General features: G+C 43.2%; 1 protein-coding gene across 3 annotated transcripts; it reads right to left on the reverse strand.

Annotated features, from left to right (window-relative positions):
* Window positions 1-436: 436 nt before the first annotated feature.
* Window positions 437-17,825, reverse strand: LOC112229970 (collagen alpha-1(XXVIII) chain). 3 transcript variants are annotated; one of them, XM_042311951.1, is made up of 37 exons: window positions 17,681-17,807; window positions 17,374-17,467; window positions 17,137-17,270; window positions 12,634-13,202; window positions 11,896-11,916; window positions 11,743-11,802; window positions 11,518-11,571; window positions 11,373-11,417; window positions 11,206-11,232; window positions 11,069-11,113; window positions 10,931-10,975; window positions 7,304-7,357; window positions 6,674-6,742; window positions 6,515-6,583; window positions 6,237-6,305; window positions 6,006-6,074; window positions 5,790-5,858; window positions 5,594-5,662; window positions 5,389-5,457; window positions 5,216-5,287; window positions 5,030-5,098; window positions 4,871-4,942; window positions 4,717-4,785; window positions 4,522-4,590; window positions 4,346-4,414; window positions 4,174-4,242; window positions 3,968-4,036; window positions 3,749-3,817; window positions 3,566-3,634; window positions 3,311-3,391; window positions 3,191-3,226; window positions 3,068-3,104; window positions 2,760-2,980; window positions 2,162-2,495; window positions 1,724-1,908; window positions 1,012-1,285; window positions 437-883 (listed from the first exon to the last, which is right to left on the reverse strand). In XM_042311951.1, exons 3-37 carry the CDS (start codon window positions 17,261-17,263, stop codon window positions 711-713), a joined length of 3,567 nt encoding a protein of 1,188 aa, XP_042167885.1. In that variant the 5' UTR covers window positions 17,264-17,270; window positions 17,374-17,467; window positions 17,681-17,807; the 3' UTR covers window positions 437-710. The 3 variants fall into 3 exon arrangements, with proteins under 3 accessions (XP_042167885.1, XP_042167892.1, XP_024251912.1); XM_042311958.1 differs by lacking the exon at window positions 17,374-17,467 and having other exon boundaries at window positions 1,142-1,285; window positions 17,681-17,825; XM_024396144.2 differs by lacking the exon at window positions 17,374-17,467 and having other exon boundaries at window positions 17,681-17,825.
* Window positions 17,826-18,762: the final 937 nt, after the last annotated feature.

Genomic DNA, 18,762 nt, shown 5'->3' on the forward strand with positions numbered 1-18,762 from the left:
TAATATTTCTTAAAATGTGAAAATATATCTGGATGTTCAAATTAACAACATTCTCTTGGTTCATTTAATTAACTTTAATGAAGGTGTGCAGTATTATAAACTAGTATCCAGCAGTCAGTTTTCATACAAATGAGTTACTGATAGAAAAGTTAATCAGGGATAAAGGTTAGTGTAAAGACCTTCTGCCACGTTTGTAACATTACTATTTAGTGTTCAACAGTGTTTCTGGAAACCAATACGGTTCGCACTGCCCTTATTGCTCCATCTTGAAGATGAATAAATGGAATGGTTCCCTCATTGTATACTTCTTTCAAAAGCCCTAAGTCTCATTCACTTACAGTTAAGCTCCCTCATTTCTTGGAGGTATGTTAAACCAAGGACACACACATATACAGAGTTATGTAAATAGCTTATTTCCCCTGAGGGGATTAATTCGATTTAATTCAAGTTAAATTGAAATGGTGTCATGTTACCACCAACAGTTCCGAGACGAGAGAATACGAATCCAAAATAATTGTGATTGAACATTTGGTCCAAAAATGACCTAGTCCTCTCTTTGACAAGTTTTCTATCCCCATGTCAAAGTATTGGTGAAGAGATAAGGCACTGATATTGAAATTGACCCACCTTTGACACAAATATATCATCTGTCTCATCAATACAATCAAGTAGATTTGTAAGCATTCAAAACAAGTCAACAAACGTGTTTGTTAGACCTTCACACAGGTTTTTTTGCAGCTCTTCTCCGACTCAAACTGGTTTTGGTTTCCTTGACAACCTCCAAACCAGAACTGGGCACAGGCGTTAGCCGTAGTGTCATAGTACCACTTCACAATATAATTCCTGCAAGGCCCAGGGTCCAGAATCTGTCCACAGCTCTCATCTGGAAAAAGGGAAGAGAAATGGAGGATATTGATTTTACTTGTACTGTAGGAAATGGGGAAATATCAGTAAGGTGCTACACAGTAGTTTGAGCTCTGGAAAAGCGCTATATCCAATAAATCAAATGACCTGGTATTAAAACATCCTGGGGCATAGGTGGAGAGGTTGGGGGGAGCCTGGGTAGCTTTACTACAGGAAGGGGCATCTGGGTGGGGGCCTGGGGGCCAGTCATGACCACACCGTGGGTGGGGTTCTTCACCTCTGACGGAAGAAGGAACTCTGGTTGGCGCTTGAAGGGTTCCCTGTCAAAGGATGGGACCCTGTAGGTCTCCGAGTTATCTCGGTCCCCGGTCTCGGGGCCCGTTTGGGTAAAGACTCTGTCTGACTCTCCTGGTGGACCTGGCTGTTTAAACCAGGGTAAAGAAATGGTTAAATGGATATATGTACTCTGTACATCTGCTATAGTATGTGATTGCACCTGCATAGGCTTGAACCTAAGTTATTGTCTATAATATGTGATTGCAATCAAAATCTTGACACACAGGTCCATGTATGAACGCATGCAAATGAACATGTGCACGTACACACACTCAATTCATGGCTGATTTAGCAGAAATACAATTTTGGGCCCAAGTTCAGACACTGTCCTTATGTGGGGCTTTTTTTAGCAATCTTTTGGTTATGGTGAGTTCTCCTAATTTTCTTCACAATATTATATTTTACAATGACATGATATATTGTACTGCAAAGCTTAGTGAGCTCAGTAAAACTCAGTAAATGTGCAGCCCTATTCTGATCATGACAGAACCATTATGTAAAGTGGAAGTGTTGTCATTCTCACCACCAACTGTGTTTTCTTGAAGTCTCCATTGAAAGTGGGCGTGTCGGTATCAGTCCTCTCTGGGGTTTCCCTGACAATCCCAGCTTGTCCAGGGGTTCCGGGGGAGTATCTGGAGCTGGGGATGGAGCTGAACTGGGCCCCACCATCACTCTCACAGATCCGACTCAGCAGCTTGCTCTCAAGGGCTGGATGATCCAAGACAAGACAGTACCCTGATATTATTGGGACTAGGCAATGAGACACAGCTATGTAAAACGTACAGATATTTAGGACTGTATTTTCTTTGGCTAGTTTTAACAGCACAGGTGGTTCTCTGGCTTTAGAAGTATTTAGTTCTACATTAACTCTTCAGATATAACTGGCTTTACAAGATCTTCCTTTACAAGGAAGATAAACTTCAGTAAGGATGGATATCAGTGAAAGGTACTTCCTGCTTACCAGGAAGTGTTCTGAAGTCATCAATCAGGTACACGTGTTCCCTGTCTGGGTCAGAGGCCATGAGGTGGAGCTCTTTCTTAAACTCCTCGTACAGCGGATCACTCTGGTTCACCACCCCGATGACAAACGTCTCAATGTTACTGCCATTGGCCTCTTTCACCGCCTCCTCCAGCCTCACAGTGTCCCTCTCGTCCGCCTGTCCATCTGTGATCACTATGGCCACTTTCCTCACCCCAGGCCTGGCCGCCCGGAACACCTGGTTGGCCTGATGGATGGCGCTGCCCGTAAATGTGCCTTCGCCCAGGTAGGTCATAGTGCGGACCGCCGCCTTCACCTGGTGGTGATAAATATTTATAAAATCTCTGATGTAGCCTGGTCCCAGATCTGTTTGTGAGGTCTTATGTGACAACGACCATAAGAGTTGGCAAGACAGCACAAACAGATCTGGGACCAGGCTACTGTATTAGAGAGTAAAACTTTTCATTTTGGACGCTTGAGAGAAAATCACCTTGCATTGAACAGTTATGTCATATGAATTGAATGTTATCATTACAGAGGCCTCAATAAAGTTTTGAGAAATGTAAAACAGAGTCTTGACCTGGTCCCGGCTGGCCTGCTGGTGCAGACTGACCACCACCATGTTGATGTGGCTGTAGAGTACCACCCCGACGTGAGTGGTCTCCCGGCTCACTGAAGCGCGGTCAACCAGAGTGTTCACAAAGTCCTTGACCACGTTGAAGTTGTCGGGGCCAACGCTCTCTGAGCTGTCAATCACAAAGACCATCTCCAGTGGGCTCTCACGGCACTTCACCCCACAACCTGGGGAAAGAGAAAAATTCATTGAAAGTCTGCAAACAGCCATTACAGGTATGGTATTGTACCTGATGTGTGAATTACCACACTAACCACATATAGATCTGACCAGTTTGATGACCTCCTCTCTCTGTAACAGATGGTAAAACACTTTAGTGCCTAGTCATTGCAATACTACAGTACTGAGGCACAGTGTACAAAACAGACTATACTTACTGTTAGGCCAGGTTCCCCTTTTTCTCCCAGTCTGCCCTGTAATTCAGGAGGTCACTCAATAACAAATATATACATCTGATAATGTCCATGCTTTTTCCAGATTTATAGTAAGACTAGTACCAAAGGTCCAGCAGCTCCTCTCTCTCCAGTCTCTCCCCTGTCCCCCTTTCTGCCTCGTTCACCCACGAACCCCCTGTCTCCCTGTAGGAACGGCAAAACTGCAGAACTTTTCTAGAACTTGGAAAGCATTAAAACTTTGTCAAGTTAAAGACCATTTATGAGACTTGATTTGGTTCTGGGTCCCGAGATTATAGATTGGATAACATTATGTATTTATTAAGCTACATTTTATGTTGTTTGTGTGGAGGTTCTTACCTTATCCCCTTGAATACCCTGTCCTGGGGGCCCCCTGGGGCCTGTGATCCCCTGGAATCCTGACTCCCCCTATCAGACAAAATCAATTCAGCAATTTGACCTGTGGAAACACAGCACTAGTATACTGTATGCCTGGCTGTACAATGACCTAAAATGGCATACTAAATGGTCCTTTAACTGTACCTTTGGTCCTTGAATGCCCTCTCCAGGCAGTCCCTGGGGACCCGGTGCTCCAATCTGACCTGCTGACCCCTGCAGAGAGAATCATGTCATCTTGATGCTCCACCAGTCATACGGTTCCTATCAATCTTTCTCAATCCTGTGTACTCCAATCACGATGGCTCATTTCTCCTCCTACACATTGATAAAATGATTATTATTGGTCTGAATAGGATTCATGACCTTGGGACCCATTAGCCCGACTCCAGGTGCTCCAGCTGGTCCTGTGGGGCCTGGAGTTCCCCGGTCTCCCTGAACAGAAAGATCCTCAGGTTAAATACGTATATATAGATCACAAAAACAAACACATTAAGTTGCCCCTATAATTGGGTTAAGGTTATTTTGTGTCCTAAATAGAGTTTATGCAATCATTATACCGGAAAACTCACCTTAGGACCAGGTAAACCTTTTCCTTCTGGTCCAGTCTCACCTGTCAGTCCTGGTGTTCCAGGGGGGCCCTAATAAACATGACAGAACATCCATTCATACAGTATTCAAACTGAATAGTCAGCATAGATCAATGAATATGATCATAATACTAGAGAAAATGGGGATAGTTACTGGAGTTCCAGGGAGGCCTTCCCCTTCAAGCCCAGGTGGACCAATGGGCCCTGGTAGCCCTCTCTCACCCTAAAAAGTGAGAGTGGTTTCACACCAATGGTCTTATGTGGTTCATTGGACATCTGAGAAATACTTGCACCTCCCAAATCAAACTGAAAGAAGCTGAATCAAATGACCTTCGGTCCAGTGATTCCTATTCCTGGTTCACCAACATGTCCGGGTGGGCCTACCGCACCAGGGTCCCCCTGGAAACAAAACAACCCAACATAAAATAGAACACTGACATCATCCTTAAGATATGGTAACACTTTAATATCGTAATAAAGTGGTAACCAACAGTGTTGTCAATGTTCCTTCTCACCAGAACATACCTTGATACCGGGTAATCCCCGCCCAGGTGGTCCATTTGTACCTGCTCGTCCAGCACTTCCGGGTTCACCCTGAAACAGGAAACATTTTATAATAGCAGAACCAACCATGCTTGGGGTCAGTAGTGTTGAGCATGACTGTTGTGCATGTGCTTACCTTGGCCCCCATTGGACCCACAGGCCCTACTGCGCCTAGCTGGCCCCTGGAGCCCCGCTCCCCTCGGTCCCCCTGAGAGAATAGTCACAGATTGATTTTAAACACTCTTCCATACATCCTTTGAAATAGTGAAAATGCTTTAAGACTGCTGATTTGTACCTTTTCTCCAGGGACACCTTTTCCGGGTGCCCCATCAGGTCCCCTGGGCCCCTGTAACCCAATGTCACCCTGATACCATGTGAAATAAATACACAATACTGTAAACAATAAACACTGAGTTGACAGACTGGCATTAATGTACTGTCCTAGTGATAATGACATTGCATCACAGCACACTGTGCCCACCTTCTGTCCTATGTCTCCATCCTCTCCAGAGAGGCCCGGAATACCAGGCAACCCCTCCGATCCTGGGTCTCCCTAGAGGAGCATTTTCAAATCTCTATTAATATCTATTATTATTATTACACAGTTTTACTTGATCTGGTTTAAATACTGTCTTACTGAACCATCAGACTTACTTTAGGTCCTGGCTCCCCGACTCCTCTCTCCCCTGGGATTCCAGGCTCACCTGAGAAGCCTTGGCTTCCCTGCAGAACAAACAGTAGATGTGGCATTATATTTACTAAATGAATATACTGTACGTTTGCGTCTTGCGTTCAGATCCAAGACTTTAGTTTTTGCCTGACATTAGACTCCCTTTGATCATGTGACATTCAACCTTACCTTTTGGCCCATAAGTCCCACACCTGGATTCCCTCTGGGGCCTGGAGGGCCAACTGGCCCTTGGCTCCCCTGGAAAGAAGGGGACATTAGAAGAAAATGAATATGAGTATAAATATGTGTGAGTATACAGTATGTTTGAGAATAGGCAAATGTACATTATACAAAAGGATCTGACTGCAGTTTAATCAGAATGTACCTTTTCTCCTTGAATTCCTGCCCCTGGCATTCCCACCAGTCCTTGTGATCCAAGCTGTCCAGGATTTCCCTGAGAAAAACATAAGACCTCCCGTCAAATGTCATTTCACTGAAGGAATGTGGGATCATTCTCAATGGATCATTGATCATTTATCCTCATACGGAACAACATAAGACCTCAACATAGTAATGTCCAATAGTCTTAAACTTGCTTTACCTTATCACCTTTGACCCCAACACCAGTGAAACCACGCTCACCTCTGGGGCCCTCGTAGCCTCGATCCCCCTGAAAAATAGATACTTGAGTCCACATTGATATTTTTTTAATTACATATTAATGGCCCATTGTACTTACACCAGACTTCATTCAGACTTAAAGATGTGCACAGTTATACCTAACAGTATACATGAAACAGGATAATGCTCGGACACTCAAATATTTGCCCACCTTTGGGCCAGGGAGCCCCTCCCCAACAGCTCCCTGGTTACCCTGTGCTCCAGCAAGTCCTGGGGGTCCCTGAAATAAACAAACAGTCTCATCATTTTTGACCCTCAAACAGTTTTCACATTTTCTGTCCAGTAAATGGCAACATTTAATTTTGTTTTTAGATTACCATTGTCAAATCTGATCATATGAATCAGAGGTAGAAGGATAGGGTCATATATAACGTTCCCATAGCGATCACTGTTTAGGTATCCAAAGCTGGCATCTACAGTAATACTTACTGGCTGTCCTGGCTCTCCAATTCCAATGGGACCAAGGGTTCCTGGTCTTCCCTGAATTCCTTTGGCCCCCTGAGAACAATGACACATTTCAACATTTATGTTATTTACATAAACTGTAAATGTATAGCATAATCTCTGTTATGGTTATTATTAGGTTACCTTTGGACCTGGGAACCCAATGCCAATGTCACCTGCTGGTCCAGATGCACCGGTGGGTCCTTGGTCCCCCTGTGTTAGAGGTGTACGATCACAGTGTGAATTTGTCAAAACGCCTACTACTTGAAACCCACACCACCAACAAGTTAGTCATAAAACACTTCTATTCCAAGTTCATACTGTAAGAGAAAACCCTTCCCCAGTGCTTCTCCACAGAGGAACTCTATCCATTCCAACAGAAGTCTACGAGGATGGGAAAAAAAAGACAAAGGATCTTCATGGGATTCAATAACGCATCTGTCACTTGTTCCTGCTATACTTTGTTCTTGATTACATCAGAACTTTAATTTAAAAAAATCTAAATAGCTAAATGGCTATAAATTACTTGATTCTAAGTCCTTCCTTGTTTGAGAGGTCTGGTCAATGTGTGAGAGAAAGTGAAGGATCAGTATTTAAATAGACATGGACAGAAAGATCAACTCAGCTCTCATGGCTTCTCTGGCCAAGCAACACACTTTGACAAATAGAGATGCTGTGTGAAAATGTGTTTGCATGTAAGTAGCACCCATGAATGTAATTGGCTGATTTCCTAGCACCCCATGAATGTCATTGGCTGAGAATCAGCGTGCCTACTTTAGGTCCTGTTTGGCCCTCCGGACCCTGGTCCCCGGGTGGTCCGTTAACACCCTGTGGAAGAAACCAAAAAAATCTAAAAATTACCTTAATGAATAAAAGCACAATGAAGTTGATTCATATAATGCACTGGTTCCATTGCAGTATCCTAACAGGTCCATGTGAAATGGTTTTGAAATGGCGTGTACAACAGCCTTTTTTCTCACTGTACAGTATGTAGCTATTGTTTGTATAGAATTGATAGCCCAGAAAATCTAACTCATCCCTGATATCTGCCAAATCTATATTGTGAGGAGTATTTTACATTGTACCAGTTAGTAGTCAATTCTTACAGTTGAACTAATGCAATACAAATGCACAGAACTATACAGATCAGAGCAGTAGTTTTGTTCCATTCTCAGGGCCTGGTGTCAAAACAACACAATTACTGATACCATGCCAGACGAGGGGCTGATAGTGAGGAGGAACAGTGCCACTGTACTGGCAACCCTGTCCTAGCAGCTAATCCTACGACACAAAGTCTGCTCCTGGAAAAGAATAATATCCTGCAAGCCTGGATTCACTGCTTTAGATACTCACATTAGCATCGGGATTAGGCGTAATCCAAAATTCACATTCCATAAGTGCATGGGTGGGAAAACGACAAAACTCAACTTCCATGATCCATGTTTGAGAATGAAAGGGAATAAGGGATGTCTCTGACTGACTTATATGCAGTCTGTTCTCAATGTCTGTACTCAGGACTCATGTATTTTCACCCTGTCATCAAACAACATCTCAGTGAAAGAAGTACTCAGCCCTTGTTCTAAAGTGCATCATTCATTGAGAATCAATTAACCTATTTCAGATGAACATACTGTATCATATGCAATCATGATTAAAACAAGGTCCTAAAAAGGTAGCGAAATATACCTGTTCATATATTGAAGGAGTAAAAGTAATCTGAAAACAAGACTCCCTAAATTTTATCAGCATATCGATTGCGCAACCAGGGGTGGAAAGACCCTGGATCATTGTTACTCTAACTTCCGCGACGCATATAAGGCCCTGCCCCGCCCCCTTTCGGAAAAGCTGACCACGACTCCATTTTGTTGATCCCTGCCTACAGACAGAAACTAAAACAAGAAGCTCCCACGCTGAGGTCTGTCCAACGCTGGTCCGACCAAGCTGACTCCACACTCCAAGACTGCTTCCATCACGTGGACTGGGAGATGTTTCGTATTGCGTCAGACAACAACATTGACGAATACGCTGATACGGTGTGCGAGTTCATTAGAACGTGCGTTGAAGATGTCGTTCCCATAGCAACGATTAAAACATTCCCTAACCAGAAACCGTGGATTGATGGCAGCATTCGTGTGAAACTGAAGGCACGAACCACTGCTTTTAATCAGGGCAAGGTGTCTGGTAACATGGCTGAATACAAACAGTGCAGCTATTCCCTCCGCAAGGCTATCAAACAAGCTAAGCGCCAGTACAGAGACAAAGTAGAATCTCAATTCAACGGCTCAGACACAAGAGGTATGTGGCAAGGTCTACAGTCAATCACGGACTACAGGAAGAAACCCAGCCCAGTCACGGACCAGGATGTCTTGCTCCCAGGCAGACTAAATAACTTTTTTGCCCGCTTTGAGGACAATACAGTGCCACTGACACGGCCTGCAACGGAAACATGCGGTCTCTCCTTCACTGCAGCCGAAGTGAGTAAGACATTTAAACGTGTTAACCCTCGCAAGGCTGCAGGCCCAGACGGCATCCCCAGCCGCGCCCTCAGAGCATGCGCAGACCAGCTGGCCGGTGTGTTTACGGACATATTCAATCAATCCCTATACCAGTCTGCTGTTCCCACATGCTTCAAGAGGGCCACCATTGTTCCTGTTCCCAAGAAAGCTAAGGTAACTGAGCTAAATGACTACCGCCCCGTAGCACTCACATCCGTCATCATGAAGTGCTTTGAGAGACTAGTCAAGGACCATATCACCTCCACCCTACCTGACACCCTTGACCCACTCCAATTTGCTTACCGCCCAAATAGGTCCACAGACGATGCAATCTCAACCACACTGCACACTGCCCTAACCCATCTGGACAAGAGGAATACCTATGTGAGAATGCTGTTCATCGACTACAGCTCGGCATTCAACACCATAGTACCCTCCAAGCTCGTCATCAAGCTCGAGACCCTGGGTCTCGACCCCGCCCTGTGCAACTGGGTACTGGACTTCCTGACGGGCCGCCCCAGGTGGTGAGGGTAGGCAACAACATCTCCTCCCCGCTGATCCTCAACACTGGGGCCCCACAAGGGTGCGTTCTGAGCCCTCTCCTGTACTCCCTGTTCACCCACGACTGCGTGGCCATGCACGCCTCCAACTCAATCATCAAGTTTGCGGACGACACAACAGTGGTAGGCTTGATTACCAACAACGACGAGACGGCCTACAGGGAGGAGGTGAGGGCCCTCGGAGTGTGGTGTCAGGAAAATAACCTCACACTCAACGTCAACAAAACTAAGGAGATGATTGTGGACTTCAGGAAACAGCAGAGGGAACACCCCCATCCACATCGATGGAACAGTAGTGGAGAGGGTAGCAAGTTTTAAGTTCCTCGGCATACACATCACAGACAAACTGAATTGGTCCACTCACACAGACAGCATCGTGAGGAAGGCGCAGCAGCGCCTCTTCAACCTCAGGAGGCTGAAGAAATTCGGCTTGTCACCAAAAGCACTCACAAACTTCTACAGATGCACAATCGAGAGCATCCTGGCGGGCTGTATCACCGCCTGGTATGGCAACTGCACCGCCCTCAACCGTAAGGCTCTCCAGAGGGTAGTGAGGTCTGCACAACGCATCACCGGGCGCAAACTACCTGCCCTCCAGGACACCTACACCACCCGATGCTACAGGAAGGCCATAAAGATCATCAAGGACATCAACCACCCGAGCCACTGCCTGTTCACCCCGCTGCCATCCAGAAGGCGAGGTCAGTACAGGTGCATCAAAGCTGGGACCGAGAGACTGAAAAACAGCTTCTATCTCAAGGCCATCAGACTGTTAAACAGCCACCACTAACATTGAGTGGCTACTGCCAACACACTGTCAATGACACTGACTCTACTCCAGCCACTTTAATCATGGGAATCGATGGGAAATGATGTAAATATATCACTAGCCACTTTAAACAATGCTACCTTATATAATGTTACTTACCCTACATTGTTCATCTCATATGCATACGTTGATACTGTACTCTATATCATCGACTGCATCCTTATGTAATACATGTATCAATAGCCACTTTAACTATGCCACTTGGTTTACATACTTATCTCATATGTATATACTGTACTCGATATCATCTACTGTATCTTGCCTATGCTGCTCTGTACCATCACTCATTCATATATCCTTATGTACATATTCTTTATCCCCTTACACTGTGTATGACAGTAGTTTTTTTTGGAATTGTTAGTTAGATTACTTGCTCGTTATTACTGCATTGTCAGAACTAGAAGCACAAGCATTTCGCTACACTCGCATTAACATCTGCTAACCATGTGTATGTGACAAATAAAATTTGATTTGATTTGATTTGATTTGATTTAAAAACAACAATGATACATTGTACCTGGTCTCCTCTGGGTCCCCGTGGGCCAGGAGGTCCTCCAGGGCCCTGTAATATGACATCATGCTTCAGTTGGCACACACTGTAGAATAGATCACAGTGTTGATTGAACCAAAATGGCACATTAATCATTGTACTTACTTCATCTCCTTTTTCCCCAGGGGTGCCACAGTCTCCTATCTCCCCCTGAAATACAGCACAAGTTCAACCAATCATTGGCAAAACACTTTTAAGCAAGACAGTTGTATTCTGAAATGTCTTGAAAGCAGATGTCCCACCTTGTCACCTTTATAACCAGGACTGCCCTGTGAAGTAAGAACAACCGTGTTCAACACCCAGTGCTGAAGGTATCTCAGTCAACTATGGGAATATGGCGGTTAGATGGAAGTTAATTAGAATAGAATGCCTCAGAAAATAATTACAGAATAAAGAAATATAAATATACCTCAAGACCGTCACTTCCTGGTCGGCCACTGACTCCAGGTTCTCCCTTGTAGAATTGAGACAGTGTTATAAATGTGAGATCGGGATTGTATGTAGATCACTGAGGTCATTAAAATAGTGAAAATCTCTATCGTTTTACGACTTACCCTTGATCCTTTTGGACCAGATGGTCCTTCATATCCTGGATCTCCTTTTTTACCCTTGACGAAACACAATAAGTTAGTATATGGAGTCACTGTTGAATGAGAGTATTTGGTATTTCTTATAATGATTTTATTTTGTTTTGTGTGATGTGTCAGTCATACTGGGTTACTACATAATCCTCACTGTAGACCTAACATGTTCTGTTGAAAAACGTCTAGTGTACTCACTGGGTTTCCAGGAGGGCCTCTCTCCCCTCTTTCACACAAACACACTTTAGCCTGTGGACACTGATACAATGAAAAAAAAATACAAAATCAATCTTATCACTCCACCTGCTACTTCCAGTGCCAATGTAGTGTTTATTGTTCTGAAGTACTTACCACCTCAAGCGCTATTGCACCCTGGATGGAAACAAATGCAAGATTGTGTGAGATTTTTACCTAGAAACAATTCCAACAGTACCACTATTGACTGAACATTGTATTGCACCTGAGCAAGCCTTGCTGTACATGAACAATGGTACAGATGGTCAAGACATTGTTCTAAGAAAGAATAAAACAACAGAGGGGACAGGCGATAGAAGGCTAGGTCATTTCCTGTCGGTTTTGCTTAATAAAGCTGTTCTCTTTTAAACCTCTGCTAATGATGAATATGAATTAGAAAAACAATGATGGATTTTTGGAAAATGTAGAATTCATGCTATTGTCTGTCCATAGACAGGTCTTGACCTCATTTAGACTATAGACAAATCTCTGTGCTTATGGAAAATGCATATTAGGGGAAGAATTCTCCACACAGAAACAATTCTGCTGATGAGGTTTGAGCCCCCGCTTAGGACACAGACATGATAACAAGACAAGTATATCTGAGGAGCTCAGAACTGTTGGACAGGGATGTTGTGTGCCAACTAACTTAGTTTCCCTCACTTTGTAACCTCACAAACCTCTGGAAAAAGCTGTGAAGTTCTTATACTCATATAGAAAAGACAGTGTGCAGGTACTATCATACCCATTTCACACTACAAACTAATGATTCCAAACCATACCGTGCTGGCGTGGTTCAGCATACTAATCATCTTCAACTTGAGTGTAGGGGGACTTTGATGACAGAACACTCACCAACTCTTTCAGTAACTTCTCCTCTAGCTGGGGGTCAGTGAGACTGTGGACGAACTGCTGGGCCGGTGTGCTGGCGATAGCCCTGAGTTTGGCACTTTTCTGGCTCTGGCGGGCCAGGTCCGACAACCCTACAGCAAAGAGCTTCACGCCACTAGCCTTAGCATCTGCCGCTGCTCCGATCACATCAGGGTTCCTCGGATGATCGGCACCGTCAGTCATGAGCACCTCCACCCTGACACTGTCCTCCTTGGTCTCCTGGGTGAAGAGCTGCGTGGCGTTGGTGATGGCGTAGGTGGAGTAGGTGCCATGGCCTATGTAGGCCATGGAGCTGACTCTGCTGTGGAACACATCAAGGTCCTGCCAGGCAGTGAAGCTGTGCTCTATAGACACGGAGCTGCTGTACTGGAGAGCAGCCATCCGCAGCTTCAGGGTCCATCCAGACACCTGGAGCATGGTGAGACGAGTGCTGAAATGCAGAACAAAGGACTTCTGTTTCTCGAACAGGAAGGTCTTGGCACTCTCCGAACTGTCCAGAATGAAGGCCACCTCCATGGAACATGTTGTCATGTCTGGGAGAGGGATACATACATGTGTTTCACATGGAGATCGATTGGATAAACTTCAGGCCAATGTCAAACGCAAATGAGCATCTATACTGAACAAAAATATAAACGCAACATGCAACAATTTCAAATATTTTTGCTGAGTTACAGTTCATAAGGAAATCAGTCAATTAAAATAAATAAATTAGGCCCTAATCTATGGATTTCACACAGTGATGTAAAGTACTTAAGTAAAAATACTTTAAAGTACTACTTAAGTAGTTTTTTGGGGTATCTGTACTTTACTATTTATATTTTTGACTACTTTTACTTAACTACATTCCTAAAGAAAAGAATGTAGTTTTTACTCCATACATTTTCTCTGACACCCAAAAGTATTACATTTTGAATGCTTAGCAGGACTGGTGAAATTGTCCAATTCACGCACTTATCAAGAAAACACATGGTCATCCCTTCTGCCTCTGATCTGGCGGACTCACTAAATACAAATGCATCTTTTGTAAATAATGTCTGAGTCTTGGAGTGTGCCCCTGGCTATCAATACATTTTTAAAACAAGAGAAAGGTGCTGCCTGCTTTGCTTAATAGAAGGAATTTGAAAGGATTTATACTATTACTTTTGATACTTAAGTATATATTAGCAATTACATTTACTTTTGATACTTAAGAATATTTAGAACCAAATACTTTTAGACTTTTACTCAAGTAGTATTTTACTGGGTGACTTTTACTTCTACTTGAGTAACTTTCTATCCTTTAGTATAGTAACTTTTCTGTAAGGTATCTATACTTTTACAAGTATGACAATTGGGTACTTTTTCACCACTGATTTCACATGACTGGGCAGGGGCGCAGTCATGGGTGGGCCTGGGGGGGGGGCATAGGCCCACCCAATTGGGAGCCAGGCCCAGCCAATTAGAATGAGTGTTTCCGTACAAAAGGCTTTATTGCAGCACAAGGTGCACCTGTGTAATAATCATGCTGTTTAATCAGCTTCTTGATATGCCACACCTGTCAGGTGGAGGGATTTTCTTGGCAAAGGAAAAATTCTCACTAAAAGGGATGTAAACACATTTGTGCACAAGATTTGAAAGAAATAAGCCTTTTGTGCATATGGAACATGTCTGGGATATTTTATTTCACCTCATGAAACGACCAGCCGCCTCCAACATAGTTTTAGAAATTTGGCAGTACATGAATTTTTTTTGCAGCCTCACAACCGCAGACAGCGTGTATGGCGTTGTGTGTGCGAGCTGTTTGCTGATGTCAACATTGTAAACAGAGTGCCCCATGGGTGGTGATGGGGTATGGGCAGGTATAAGCTACAGACAATGAACACAAATTATTTTATTGATGGCAATTTGAATGCACAGAGACACCGTGACGAGATCCTGAGGACCATTGTCGTGCCATTCATCCGCCGCCATCACCTCATATTTCAGCATGATAATCCATGGCCTTATGCTGCAAGGATCTGTACACAATTCCTGGAAGGTGAAAATGTCCCAGTTCTTCCATGGCCTGCATACTCACCAGACATGTCACCCATTGAGCATGTTTGGGATGCTCTGGATTGACTTGTACAATAGCGTGTTCCAGTTCCCGCCAATATCCAACAACTTCGTACAGACAACAATCAACCACAATCAATCAACATCCTGATCAGCTCTATGTGAAGGAAATGTTTCGAGCTGCATGAGGCAAATGGTGGTCACACCAGATACTGACTGGTTTTCTGATCCACGCCCCTACTTAAAAAAAATATTTTTTGTGACCAACAGGTGCATATCTGTATTCCCCCATGTGCAATCCATAGGTTAGGGCCTAATAATGTTTTTTCAATTGACTGATTTCCTTATCTTTGAAATTGTTGCATGTTGTGTTTATATTTTTGTTCAGTGCATTTGGAAAGAATTCAGACCCCTTGAACTTTTTTTGCATTTTGTTACGTCACAGCCTTAATATAAAATGGATTTAAAAAATATATGTTTTCATCAATCTACACACAATACCCCATAATGACAAAGCAAAAACAGAAAAACCTTATTTACATAAGTATTCAGGCCCTTTGCTATGAGAATCGAAATTGAGCTCAGGTGCATCCTGTTACCATTGATCATCCTTGAGATGTTTCTTCAAGTTGATTGGAGTCCACCTGTAGTAAATTCAAATGATTGGACATGATTTGGATAGGCACACACCTGTCTATTTAAGGTCCCACAGTTAACAGTGCATGTCAGAGCAAAAACCAAGCTATGAGGTCGAAGGAATTGTCCATAGCGCTCCGAGACAGGATTGTGTCGAGGCACAGATCTGGGGAAGGGTACCTAAACATTTCTGCAGCGTTGAAGGTCCCCAAGAACACAGTGGCCACCATGACTCTTAAATGGAAGAAGTTTGGAACCACCAAGACTCTTCCTAGAGTTGGCACCCAGTCAAACTGAGCAATCGGGGGAGAAGGGCCTTGGTCAGGGAGGTGACCAAGAACCCGATGGTCACTCTGACAGAGCTCCAGAGTTCCTCTGCGGAGATGGGAGAACCTTCCAGAAGGACAACCATCTCTGCAGCATTCCACCAATCAGACCTTTATGGTAGAGTAGCCAGATGGAAGCCACTCCTCAGTAAAAGGCACATGACATGCCACTTGGAGTTTGTCAAAAGGCACCTAAAGACTCTCAGACCATGAGAAGCAAGATTATCTGGTTTAATGAAACCAAGATTGAACCTTTTGGCCTGAATGCTAAGCGTCACGTCTGGAGGAAACCTGGCACCATCCCTACAGTGAAGCATGGTGGTGGTAGCATCATGCTGTGGGGATGTTTTTCTGCGGCAGGGACTGAAAGACTACTCCGGATCGAGGGAAAGATGAACAGAGCGAAGTACAGAGAGATCCTTGATGAAAACCTGCTCCAGATCGCTCAGGACCTGACTGGGGCGAAGGTTCACCTTCCAACAGGACAACGACCATAAGCACACAGCCAAAACAATGCAGGAGTGGCTTCGGGACAAGTCTCTGAAAGTCTTTGAGTGGCCCTGCCAGAGCCCGGACTTGAACCCGATTGAACATATCTGGAGAAACCTGAAAATAGCTGTGCAGCAATGCTCCACATCCAACCTGACAGAGCTTAAGAGGATCTGCAGAGAAGAATGGGAGAAACTCCCGAAATACAGGTGTGCCAAGCTTGTAGCATCAGACCCAAGAAGACTCAAGGCTGTAATCGTTGCCAAAGGTGCTTCAACATAGTACTGAGTAAATGGTCTGAATAATTATGTAAATGTAATATTTCCGTTAAAAAAAGAAAATACATTTGCAAAAAAATCTAAAAACCAGTTTTTTGCTTTGTCATTATGGGGTATTGTGTGTAGATTGATTAGGGAAAAAAACAAACAATTTAAACATTTTTTTAGAATAATGCTGTAACAAACAACATTTGGAAAAAGTTAAGGGGTCTGAAAACTTTCCGCATGCACTGTACATCTACTTAGAATAAATCACGGTTACAATGACTTAGACATCAATAAATTAAAATGTTCCTGTTGGCTGAGAAAGTTATTTGACTTCTCCAGCAGATTGTGAACCCTTTTTTACAAAAGACAGAAACACCTTAAAGAGCAACTGAACTTAATAAGCAACTTTTCCTTTCGAAAACGGCCTGTGTGGCATTGATATGAGAAACATGTATTCAAGTGTAAATAGGATAATTTTCGACATAAAGTCAGTCCAAAACGAAGATTTGCGAGATAATTAGGAAAAACACGGTATGTCAAGGAACGAAAGTTAACTGTTATTTTCAGTCGCATATCCTAATGAGAATTGAAACCGAGGCTAAATCAGGAAGTTCAGCCCCCCTTTAACATGTAATGTAGCCATATAGATAAACAATAATAATGGATAAACCACAGTGACTGACCATCCTCACTAACATGTGGACTTCATTTACCATTTCCTCCATCTCTGAGGACACTGTATTTTCCTTTTCTTCTTCTCTGACCTATAGCCTCGTGAAGAAGTGCCAACAGTAGAAGGAACAGAGCCACTCCTTTCCCCATGTTGTTCTTTCTCAACATTCACACCCTATACATAAAGGAAAAAAAACATGTCGTATTCAAGTGTGACATCATTCTATATGACAGGTGTGGATGCGATCTCCTCAATCACGATCATTGTTGATTCTCACCCCAATTGTTGGTGCACAGAATCAATGTACAGTACATGGGCCATCTGCAGAGTCACTGTATCAACTATGGGCTGAAGCTGTACTTTATGAATTCCTGTAATGTTGTCAAATATTTATACAGGGCACTAAAAAAACGAAATATTCAACTAAAACAACATGCCACATAATTTATGCTAATTTGTTGTGCCTAGAAGACAAAGTCAGTGTAATCTATTTTTCATCTTTTACATTCCACAAGACAACATAATTGGCCAACTACTCAAAAAGTTATAATTTGATTTGAAAATGTGGATTTTTATCATCTTACCTTAGTTATCATTTAAATACAGCCGCCGGTTTAGGTATAATCATCTGGAGTGGTTTAGGAAGCAGCATCTCGTCCTGATCACCAGTTAGGACTAGTGCACGACGTGAAGTGCGATGACGCAAAGGGATGGACAGCGCTCGGTTCCTCTGCAAGAATGTGTAGATTATTGTGCGCTACATGTCACTATGTATTCTCTTCACGTATCTTTATGAAATTTCAGTTTTACAAACTCACAGATACTGAATATATTGTAGTCACCCATAGGACGTGTATGTGACCAATACAATTTGATTTAGTAGCGCGCGTAATATTGTCGCTCTGGGCAGTACACATGAATGTCATGCATTCCTTATAACGTATTGTGCTTCATTAAGCATTATAGAGGTGTAAAAAGCTGAGGATAAAAAGTTAAAACACGTTGTGGTTTCTTTAAACATTTCTCTTTCCCCACAGTCTACGTTTGAATCCCGTTATTTGCTATTTATAACTGTTTGTAACCTTTCTGCATGGTGATTATATGGATGTTGTACATAAAAGTCCCAACTGATACATGTTATGACGATTTTCCTCTTCTCCATTTACACGCTAACTTGAAAAACAGGCATTGTTTTTTTTCAATAGATAGAGCCAGAACACAAGCTCCCCCGCATGTTCAAGAATCATTTAACGCCCACGTGGAATGATACTTAATTTGATTTACAGTAGGATAAGGCCAACCTGCCAGTACTATGGTAAACTTGGGCTAACTTATGCCCCAACTTGTGTTCTGCATGTTCGATAAAACAAACGTATAATTTAGTGAAAAATAAGAGGGGTCAATTTGTTTCTCTTTCTCCAACTTTGCCGCGGACCCCCGGCTGTCTGAGGACTTCAGTTTGAAAACCCTTGATCACCTAACAGATGTAAAAGCCTATTAAACATGCATATCTACTATTACAATATAATACAAATGTAGTCGTATCCCAATATCATACATCTTTGTTTGTAGCGCCACCTTTAGGAATTGACAGTGCCGTGTTCCCCAAAATTCTAACGGGTTTGTGCGTAACCGGACCAATCGAATAGCAATATGTTTTTTTCCG

The sequence above is a fragment of the Oncorhynchus tshawytscha genome, linkage group LG03 (assembly GCF_018296145.1).
Source record: "Oncorhynchus tshawytscha isolate Ot180627B linkage group LG03, Otsh_v2.0, whole genome shotgun sequence".
NCBI lineage: Eukaryota > Metazoa > Chordata > Actinopteri > Salmoniformes > Salmonidae > Oncorhynchus > Oncorhynchus tshawytscha.

Excerpts from the sequence above, each read along its gene's own strand:
- LOC112229970 (XM_024396144.2), bottom strand. The coding sequence starts at position 17,263 with ATGTTGAGAAAGAACAACATGGGGAAAGGAGTGGCTCTGTTCCTTCTA. Across the intron at positions 7,358-10,930 it reads GGGGACCCAGAGGAGACCAG|GGTGTTAACGGACCACCCGG; the intron begins GTACAATGTATC and ends TTTCTTCCACAG. Across the intron at positions 4,786-4,870 it reads TGGGTCCAATGGGGGCCAAG|GGTGAACCCGGAAGTGCTGG; the intron begins GTAAGCACATGC and ends TTCCTGTTTCAG.